At 40.0% G+C, this 11,462-nt stretch overlaps 3 protein-coding genes across 3 annotated transcripts; 1 reads left to right on the forward strand and 2 right to left on the reverse strand.

Annotated features, from left to right (window-relative positions):
* Positions 1-311: 311 nt before the first annotated feature.
* SARC_10817 (hypothetical protein) lies at positions 312-1,301 on the reverse strand (the record flags this gene model as incomplete). Its single annotated transcript, XM_014295122.1, has 2 exons — positions 312-1,010; positions 1,074-1,301. The coding sequence occupies 2 exons, from the start codon at positions 1,299-1,301 to the stop codon at positions 312-314; spliced, it is 927 nt and encodes a 308-aa protein (XP_014150597.1).
* A 1,000-nt stretch (positions 1,302-2,301) lies between these two features.
* Positions 2,302-8,058, forward strand: SARC_10818 (hypothetical protein). The gene is made up of 8 exons (XM_014295123.1): positions 2,302-2,458; positions 3,157-3,196; positions 3,755-3,947; positions 4,131-4,265; positions 4,751-5,056; positions 5,727-5,795; positions 6,680-6,802; positions 7,810-8,058. The coding sequence occupies exons 1-8, from the start codon at positions 2,395-2,397 to the stop codon at positions 7,915-7,917; spliced, it is 1,038 nt and encodes a 345-aa protein (XP_014150598.1). The 5' UTR covers positions 2,302-2,394; the 3' UTR covers positions 7,918-8,058.
* A 432-nt stretch (positions 8,059-8,490) lies between these two features.
* Positions 8,491-9,398, reverse strand: SARC_10819 (hypothetical protein). The gene has a single exon (XM_014295124.1). The coding sequence runs from the start codon at positions 9,203-9,205 to the stop codon at positions 8,552-8,554; it is 654 nt and encodes a 217-aa protein (XP_014150599.1). The 5' UTR covers positions 9,206-9,398; the 3' UTR covers positions 8,491-8,551.
* Between the last annotated feature and the right edge of the window lie 2,064 nt (positions 9,399-11,462).

The raw sequence follows: 11,462 nt of genomic DNA on the forward strand, positions 1-11,462 counted from the left end.
CATTGCACATACAATGCCCCTATTGATCGACGGGATTGAACGAACAATGTCAAGTGTGACATTCATGATTGATTTATGTAGGGTCCACAAATGTCATTGGGGCACTATATTACACATGAATAACTAGCGAACTTGGCCCGAGTTCGAGGTTTCGTCCCTACATCCCTCAATTCTAATCTTATCCTGTAAAGCGTAGTATATAAACGTTTCGTTGTCTGGACACCTCGTGTATTCCTTCGGAACAAATACTTGTCCAACAAATACACTATTCGAGTAGTCGTCCAATTCATATTTGTAGAACTCAATGAGCCCTAACACCATGTAGCACATATTGGCATCCGCGTAGTCATTCTGCCACACAATCGTAAAGCCCATGCATTACACTTCTGCATCACAAGCATTTGCACCCTGCCATGCGTATGCGTCAGCCATGGCAAATCCATCCGCACAACTACCTTCATTCGCTCAGAGAGGACTGGGTTATTGTATTCGAATCCAGTGTCTCCAAGCTTTGATCGAAGTGTTTTGTAGTTTGGCACGGTGTAGACACCAGCGGTGAGCCCATTATAAACACCACTGGCTATATCCGAATCCGCGCGTGCTTCCCTTTGGTCACGCTCTTCCTTCTGCCTTTTGGCGTTGTCTACAGTTTCTTGCGATTCACATGTTCTGATCATATCATGCCATCCATTGATTTGGTAACCCAAAATGCCAGACATGAACGAGCACTCGGTCCCTTCAGTGCAAATCTGGTCTCTATGTGCATTCAGATCTGCGATATCTTCAAAATCACTTTCATCCCCTTCATTAATAAGTTCCATGCATCCCATTTGTTGATACACAAACTTTTCGTAAACAAGAGCCTTGTATGTGATCTCTTGGCCGTCAGTGCATGGATGATCATCTTTGAAATATAATTGTTTGAAATTTTCTTCACCCGGCGCGGTTTTTCCATCCCGTTCCTCATTTTTTAGTTCGTACAAGTTGCCTATCGTCAGCAAGTGGCATTCCTACTGTACACGTTCATTGAACGCTACCAAGAAAGCAAAACATTCTCCACTTGCAGTACATACGTCTGCACATGCCGCGGCGTGTGTTTGTCTATCAAATTCAGTCGCAGCGTCTAATGTCACATTTTCCGTTGTGCCTTCGTACACAACCATTAATTCAGTCCATCGTGGAGGTAGACTATAGCCATCGAGTTGTAGCGTGCCATATGTGTCTATACTTTCCTTGTAGCATTCTTCGAACGTTTTCTCGGTGTCTGCACTCCTCGCTAGCGCGAGTACATTCATGCCCATAACCAGAGCTAGGGTACGAATGGCAAAATAACGCCCCTTGTCTGATTAGTGATACACTATTCAACTATGCTCCAAGCTGGAAATGTGCAAGTTCTGACATTCATGCTATTTTTATTCTACATATTTCAATATTTTTCTTCGCTGTAGAGACTACTGAGAAAGAGAGAGGGTTGTCCTTCGGTCTGGGGTTCGATTGCCTTCGAAGTGCGAACGTACATATTCTACTAAACCCTAAACTCTAAAATAGTGCGATCCCCTGTGTCGGCCAAAACTTGAAAAAATAAATATCCTGAAGGGCTTTTTGTAGGGCCATTTGGCGCCAAATGATCGCCCCAGGGTATTATAAAAAAAATTACACGATTACTTGTATTTGGATTCGGAGCGTAAGGACCGAACTTTGGGAATTTTGAAGGACCCTATTTTTTTAAAGTTTGACAAAAGCTTTTGAAAACATATAGAAGTTGAACGCATTCAACACGTTTTTTTCTCGGAACATGAACGTTATAACGTATAACGTTTTGAGCTTTAGCATCGGCTCATTGGGGACATATGTGCCATGTTAAAGTTGTCCAGTTAAATTAGTCCATGTCACTCTCTCGGCCTCGGGTGACCCAAAGTAACGGTAAGTGTAAAAAAACCTTTATACGGGAGAAAGTACTGGAAAATAGTCGACCTATTGGGCACGCTATTAACGGACCAACCGTTGGAAACTATCCAGCACTTTGAGCTTTGTGGCTTCGAGTATGCACCTATTTAATAATTATAGGGCCACCCCGTTGTAAATTATATATTGCAAGTTTATACGTTCAAACGCGAAACGTATTGATGCTGGTTTTACACGACAGGGTGAGAGGAGTCAGTTTGTCAGTGACATCTCATTTTCGGGAATTTGCAACCAGCCTGTACGACCAATCCATTCGCTCAACTGGCCATTCCACGCGCCCTACATCCAGTACTAATACTGTACACAGTACACAGTACATAATAGATGTAAATAACTAGAAATATATATAAAGCGCTCGCGCTCATAGGCACCTCGGTATATAGAGCTTATCCACACACACAGTAGTTGTAGTAATAATATTTATCTAGGATGGCTAAATGGGGAGAGGGCGATGCCCGTTGGATTGTCGAGGAAAGACCTGATTCAACAAATGGCATGATTTACGTGGCCCAGTGTGTTGTTTGTAATTTTAATTGAAATATCCAAGCGTACAAACTTGATGCATCTGTCTGCCCATGTCGTCAAAAGTGACTGTGTTGAATCAATGCACACCTTGGCATATTTAAGTCTACATTGTCATATTCAAGTCAAGCACACACACACACACACACACGCACACACACACGCATATATATATATATATATATATATATATTGTATATATATATATATAAGACATATAAATATATATAAGGCATTATATATATATATATATATATTGATTTAAACGTACCTGCCTAAATTTATCCGAGAAAATACGCATTTGGATATGCCTGATTTATGTGCTCAGATAATTGTCTTGAGCTCCAAAATGATGTTCCAATTTTTATTATATACATACACCTTCATGGCTGAGTTTTATGGCGCGTTAAAGCTAATGGCGAAGGTGCTATTCTTTTCCGTATGTCCCCATACATATGCACATGATGTTGTCGGAGGTTTAAACTGAAATTATTCGTGTGTCCCTTGTATCTGTTGATATACACTTCATACAATATGGTCGTGGCGTTACATTACTGACACACTATAGTTTCTTTCGGGTGTCCGAAAAGGGAGGCTTTTTCACGGACCGAAATTATGTGTCAAGGACTAAATTTATCGTTGTTACTTTCCTATTATATTTCTCTACAGTGAACAACTGGCATTGGAGCGAAAAGAACTGCACACCCTGGTATGTCCAAAAGCACCTGCACCCCTGTATTTATTTTTAGGACTATTCACACTTTATCAGTGGAGTAGAATTCCGTGCAGTATTTTAATTGGCATTAATTGTGTATGATTTTGTGCATGTAGCTCGTTACGGGGTGCCAGATTCATACGAGGCTTCTGCGGAATCGAGTGGTGTGTAAATTGCATATATATATATATATATATAAATATATATATATATGTATATATATATATAGGAGTGTGTGTATTTACACACACATAAATATATAATATATATAGTATGTATTTATATATATAATATATATATATATATATATATATATATATATATATATATATATATATATATATATATATATATATATATATATATATATATATATATATATAGTGCACGTACATGTACATGCACTTGCTCAAAAAAAAATTATATCCAGTGGTATGAAATCATTTGAAATACTACACGGGGGTTATTGTTTTTATGGGAAGCAATCATATACACCAATACCACACCTCCCGTATATACTTAAACCTATCGCACACATACACACGCACACAGGTCTAAGAAGCGCATCGGGGAGCTCTTCAACGGCACCATGCTTTTCACGGATCCATTAGCTGATGTGGTATGCGGCACAGACATCACAGTCACAGGAGAGGCCACAGCAAGCAACCGAAAGGGTAAGCTGATCTTCTTCTACGAACTGGAGGTTAAGAGCAGCTGGTCCACCACGTCTATAGATGGTGTTAAGGTGTGTATATGAATTTATATATATATATATATATATAGATATATATACTTGTGTGTATGAGAAAAAAACAAGAATCAATGTCATATTTATCAGCGAATTCGAGGAGGGTCTATGAGCTTAGATGAAGTTTACCCCTACGCTGTAAGTCACTCAACAACTATAACGTACATCCATTCATCGCAGGTGGAGGGGGAATTTGAAATCCCAAATCTGAGTGAAGAGAACGACCTAGACGAAATAGACGTGCAAGTGACAGTTAAGAACGAAACAAATGAAAGCCGATCTATTAAAGACCTCATGCGCACCAAGGGGAAGAAGGTATGTGTTTACAGTATACACACACACACATATTATATATATATATGTATATATCTAGATATATATTGTATATATGTATACACACAAACACAACACGCACACGTATATATATATATATATATATATATATATTAACATATACTGTGCGTAGCATTCTTGCATGACTAGCCATGTATCTACCGTTTTGACCTGTGCTAATGTTCATTTCGTGCTTGGGTGTGTACCGCATACCTGTTTGTACAAATGTGAAATGTGAAAGTGTCGCAATCTCTCGTCTCCGTCATCGTTTGTGGTGTGCCGTTTGGTTGTCCTCGGATCACTTGTTTCTTTTCATGCTCGCTCCCCACATGGAAAGAGCTGACTCTTCACGCGGGTGTATAATCCTACTACTGTGCCTATATATGTAGCATCGTATATATTCATACACCTCTCTCATCCGTCCTGCTCTCATCCCCCCTCCTCCCCTCCCAAACACACACCCTCAGGCAATCATCGAACTACTAGGCAAATGGCTCAAGGATCTAAAGAACGAATACAGCACCAACCTCATCAAACCCACACTCACCAAAGAGAAGCTGGCGCAGCAAGCCCTATCCTCGCCCGCCTCAATCAACAACACGCCAGACACGCACACCAAACCAGCCGCCAAACAAGGACAAAACGGGACGGGTGGCACCGGCGCAACGACGACGATCGATGTGAAGGCGGAGTTTAAGTGTAGTGCGGCGGATGCGTATAGTGTGTTCACAGACCCACAGAAGGTGCAGGCGTGGGTGCAGTCACCCATCACGGTAGGTGGTGTCATGGGATGGTACCTGGTGTACTAGTGAGTGAACTCGTGTGTGTACGTGTGTGGGTTATGTTTGTGTGTACGTGTGTGGGTTATGCTTGTGTACTCTTGTGTGTTTTATGTTTGTGTGTACATGTGCGGTTTATGTTTGTGTGTACATGTGTGGTTTATGCTTGTGTGTACATGCGTGGTTTATGCATGTGTGTACATGTTTGGTTTAGTTTGCGTATACATGTGTGGTTTATGTTTGTGTGTATATGTGTGGTTTATGCATGTGTGTACATGTTTGGTTTAGTTTGCGTATACATGTGTGGTTTATGTTTGTGTGTATATGTGTGGTGTATGTTTGCGTGTACATGTCTGGTTTATGTTGTATGCGTGTACATGTGTGGTTTATGTTTGTGTGTAAACTGGGCATATCAAATAAATTACTGAATCAATCGCAATCGGTATATTTATGTGTGTGTGTATGTGTTGTATGCGCGCTCATTTGTGGTTATATATTTATAGATATAGATATATATATATGTGTGTGTGTGTGTGTAGATATATATATTGTTTGTTTGTGCATTATCATCTACTCCTATTATTTGATCTGTGTGTGTATCCTGCATTAATTTACAAAGCGTGTCTTTTTCACAACTGACCATGTGCACACTTTCTTTATGTAGATGGTGCCGAAGGTTGGTGAGAAATGGGCGCTGTTCGGTGGCAATGTGACGGGCGAGTTCCTGGAATTGGTATGTGATCGCAGACGCCATGCTTAGGAGTATCTATTCAATGGACAAATACTTGCTAGTTGTTTTGTAGTGTATCCATTTGATTGGCAAGTACTTATAGATGTATATGTGTTTGTAGTGTACTTATAATAGATGTATGTGTTTGTAGCGTACTTATTCAATCGGCCATGGCATATATGTATTTGTAGTGTATGTATTTAATTGGCACAAACTCATATGAATGTATATGATGGATGTAGAAGCAATCAGCTCGGTGCCATAGGCTTGTCAGTGTACATATATATTTGTAGGCAACGGGATGACTATTAGTTGAGAAAGTAGTTTGTGGAATAGTATTGGATTTTAGGTTTTTAGCACCCATAGGATTATCTCTTCGACTGTACCCAGCTGTTTGTCTTCTATATGATAGGTCTTTGACGTGTTGTGTGTAACCATACCCCTCGACGACATAACGTGCACTGATATTATGACATACACACGTACTGTTAGCGATACGACACATACATAAGACGTACCGGTAACACGACAAAGCACATGGACTGATAGTACGACATAACACACGTACTGTTAGCGATACGACCCATACATAAGACGTACTGGGAACACGACGAAGCACATGGACTGATAGTACGACATAACACACATGCTGGTTCTGATCTTCTATGACCAGAATTCGATATATACAAGCAACGGTATTGAATATCTTGGGTGTGTTGTATTTAATCCATGCTGCAGGAACCAGCCAAAATGATCAAACAGTCCTGATTATCTTTAGTGTAGTCAATTAAACAGTCCTGATTATCTTCATTATTTCATTTATTTTAACCTCTTTTTGCTATGTATTTGGTGTATTCAATCATGTTGCCAATTAATTCTTTGTGCAGGAACCAGCCAAACTCATCAAACAGAAGTGGCGATTCGCGTCATGGAATGGCACACATCACTCCGAAGTCACCATTACATTCGCCCAGGGCTCCAGCTCAACGGCTGTGGTCATCAATCAATCCGTATGTTTTAGGGGTTTAGGGTCTATGTTGGGGTGTGCATTTGTGTTGTTTCGCTTTGCAGTTGCGGTTATGTTTGTATGTGATACGGATGCGTATACATAAACGGTTTCTATATATAGGTGTGTGTTGTTGTCCATATTTTTTTGTATTGATGGCTATTGAGTACGTAACATCGGGTTTTGTGGGTGGGTGTTGAAGTACATATATGGTTTGTTTTGATAACTATTGAGTACATAACATCTGGATTTGTGTGTGTGTTGTGATTGCTCGCTTATGTCATGTGTGTACATAAATGGGTTCATAACATTTGGGTGCTGTGGGTGTGTCTTTTCATTATAATATATATATATATATATTATATACTTGGGTGGGTATAGGGTGTACTAACGTAGGCTGTCTTAGGGTAGGGTGATCTAAGGTAGGTGGGGTGTGTACCAAAATATTGTGTCCTACGGGTTTAGGTGTAGGGTGTGCAGGGTAGAGTGTATTGGTATAGGGTCATTAGTGTAGGTGGTCCTGGGGTGGGTGTACCGTCATCCCCTGTACCTGGTCTATTGTATATGCGAGCACTGGTGCCCTTCTGTCACATGAAGTAAGCCTGAAGACGTCCTTGCCATGTTACATTTGTGGTAACGTTGTGATTTTGTGTTGGTGCTATTTAGACTCGGGTGTGTTCATGCAAGCACATCGCCTGCGCTCAGTGTGGGGTATTGACGCTCACCCGCCATAGAGTCTACGTCTCCAATGGATGGGTATCTACTGTTTGTTCAGGTGTTGTGTTCTGTGTCGTTTATTGATACGTTTGGTTCGTGTGACTATCGAGACACCTGGACGTATATAAGGATCTTTCTTTTGTATTCGGATCCACCATTGCACACGTTGCAATTGGTCGTGTGTTCACTCGTCTCGTGTTATCTGAACCTCACTGACCAACCAACCAACCAACCATAACTAATTAACTAGTTAGCTAACTAACTAACAACCTGTGATCACTTCCATCACTGTAGGGAGTACCTAAAGCGGAGGCAGATAAAACTAAAGACGGTTGGAAGCAGAACTACTTAAAGCGCATCAATTCCGTATTCGGCTATGGCGCCGATTTCGGAGAATTTTAAGTTGCTCTCACTACAATTGAAGAAATAAATTGTGTGCTAAATAATATATCGCGCCATGATGCCGTGTACGTTTTGAACGGAAACGATGATGGTTGATGTCTCGCAGAGCTTACAACGAATTTATAAATACAGATTCGTATCATCACATGTTCCCTGCACACTTGCATGCCTAGGTTAATGATTACGACTGTGCAGAAGACCAACGACCAGCTAGGTGCTACAACCTACATTGGCATATGCACAACATAAGTAACACTGAAATATGACAACATAAGTTACACTGAGATATGACAACATAAGTTACACTGAGATATGGACACGGTGATTGCAAATCACAGCTGTCTGTGGCATATATGCTGTTCTGTGTGTTGTGCATTATCTGGCATCAAAAGATGTCTAAGGGTAAGTGTCAGTGTCATTGTCATGGGAAATAATATGACCTCGCAACAAATTTAGATCACTTGCTCTAAACCCAGCTCATCATTTATAGTCCACTTACAATAGCCATAAACATGCATGGAAATTAACACGGATAATAAAAATAACATCTCAACTGCTTTCGTCGTGTAGATATCGTATTATATGCGCTGTAGTGTTGTGTGCGTTTAATTATTGATTACGTATGGTCAACTGACTACTTGCGGACACGACTCTGTGTCATGGCCACGTGCACCCCGGAAACCACCGACCGATCCAACCCATACACCGTTGACATTGAGAACGGTTCAACCAGATTTTGAACCGAAGTTTTCGTATCGCGTGCGAAGGCAGAGACAACCCCAGAGTACCCCCGTTCAATAGCCCACTCCAGGGCCTCCATAGGGTCCATCACGACATTAAACTTACTGTCGTCTGTGTTTAATAGTAAGGATACGGCTCGCATATGTCCATTCTTCCACTCGAATGCTTCCGAGTCGGCTTTGTGCAGTGTGCGATGTGTGCGTGAACTAGAGACGAGCTTACCCGCCTGTGTTAGGATATTAATTCCGTTGGTAGAGTGTGTTTGGGTGCGCAAGCATTTAACGGGTGTGGCTATACTACGCATGCGGTTAATAGAGGAGGATCTTGTCACAGAGCGTCGCCTGCTCCCCCCTGCGGAAATTTTACCTACGCCACCCCTCGATGAGGTTGTTTTGGTGCCGGCAGCAGCGTGAGATCTACCACGCTGTACAAGGCTGCGTACGATACCTGCACAGCCCGTTTGCGACACAAGGTTCAAGACATTGTCGTCCCCGCTGCTAACGTGCGTTAGGACGAGGTACTCGTATTTTTGCTGTCCATTTATCATTGTGAGTGTATTGTATCGGATATTTTAATTTTTGTACGGTGCAATGACTTTCATTACTATTAAATATACAATGTGTATGTTGAATTGTTGATAGAATGTTCGTGGTAGCGTACACATTATTCTATTTCATTAGTGATTCAGGGTACAAATTACAAGCGACAGTATACTACAGCAGGCCACAGAGGGCCATCGTACAATTAACAATACTATTTACAATCAACCACGATCCAGCTGGCAAGCAGACACCATTGGGTGGCAGACCTGAGTCGGCTCCCGAAAGCGAGGGCTTTCGGGATAGCCAGATGTTGCTCTCAAAACAGATGATATCACTCTATCAGACATGTTTTGATATTGGAGGATTGTACACGATTCACAGACACCACTACACATAAGATGGTAAATAATACACACGAAATATTGTATATTCTTGTTGTGTTTATTTCATCGGCTCCCAGAACCCAGGTTCCAGTGAAGTCTTAGGCTTCAGCTCTTCACTCTGGGCCTCTGGGCCTCTGGGCCTCTGGGACTCGGGGAGTCTTGGAGTGTAGGAGATCCAGCGCCATTCCTGGAAATTACTGTACTATTCCACGAATTTTCTCCGCCGCTAGTTATTTTAAGACGGTGGCATTCTGTCGCAAATATGTTCTATATTCTTCTACCAGAAAAATCTCAGATTCTGAGATTCAGTTGCTCGTCAGGAACCTGACATTTGACAGTTGACATTTGTCAGTTCTGACTTCAAATACATATTTTTACCCTGAATTTCATTTTGTATGTATACTATAATATAAATATATCTATATATTTTTAAACAAATATTTAGGGGGTTCGGGCGGGGAGCGGCTCCACGACTCCACTCGAGTTCATTTTTTTAAAACTTAGTTCACGTCTTCACGAGAGGAGAGACTGAGTCTATGAGAGAGAGAGACCAGACCGAGGAACATATACAAATAAACGTAAAAGTGCCTACTATTATTTTCAACGTTTTATACACGTATTTTGTTTTTAAGGAAATACAAATATATGTACATATTTAAATTAGGAGTATTATTATTTTATAAAATATGGCATATTTATGAAAAATATATGGCATATTTATTTCTTATTTTTTATTTTCCTAAAAATATATTTCGTTCATTTCTCATATTTACTATTTTTCTAAAATATATATATTACATATTTATTATTTCTCTTGTATAATTTCCTAAGCATTTTAATATTATGTATTGACATAGCTTGCTATTTAGTATGAGTGACGATATTTAATACTAAAGGTTACAAACACATTGATAAACAGTCCTTGTGTATGCACAACACATATGCACAGCGTAGCATAGTAATCTACTAAGTGTGAACATATATATGAAGCTTACACTCGGTTTATGTACACTAAAAAAGTAAAAGGTCTATAGTCTATATAATAAATAAATCACGAGTTATATGACATCTAAACACGCATTTTTATAATGTTACTATTCTGAGTCATAGAAATCGACAGAGATCATTTAACAGTGAAGCAGGAAGATGTACAGATTAAGCTGCACTTGAATACTGTGCACTGGGGTGACATATTTCGGCGTGTAGGCTTATACTGTCACTGTATATAAGGCAAATAAACTAACGATCAATGTGTTTGACTTGTGTATATAATATATGTGATTTCTTGTCAGTATTTCAACACCACAAGTTTAAAACTGGAATATATAAAAATTGCCACCTTTTTTTGTATCAAGAAATCAATCAATTTTCAAATTGGAAACAATTTGCCACCTTAATTGAAAAAGGTGGTCAACATGCATCGAGCGGAAGCAGGTTAAATTACAACTGACGCTATACTACTTGTACGGTAGCTCTGAAATTGGTAACAGAGCTCAAGAACAATACTCTTGATAGGTGTGAACAATTATTTGTATGCCTGTGAAATATGAAGTTCACAATGTCCCTTCTGGCAGGATATGTGACAAGTGTGGATTACGTCTCCTGTGACCAGGATGCGCTCAGGAGACAAAATATCGAACTGGCATGTACTGTGAAAAAGCGTTTATCGGGTATCACCCGATTACAATAGTGCCAAAAAGAGTGTCCAACGTGTGCGTTCGTAATTTTTGATATTATTTCGTCCTATTTGGTATAGTTTAAAATACAGGGTCTTTCACGCATACTTGCGAAGTTACATAACTATGTATATGGAAATATCCGTCCATGAAATCACAAATATATATATATGCATATGTATGTATATGTATATGTATATGTA

The sequence above is a fragment of the Sphaeroforma arctica genome, assembly GCF_001186125.1.
Source record: "Sphaeroforma arctica JP610 unplaced genomic scaffold supercont1.1404, whole genome shotgun sequence".
Classification (NCBI taxonomy): domain Eukaryota; class Ichthyosporea; order Ichthyophonida; genus Sphaeroforma; species Sphaeroforma arctica.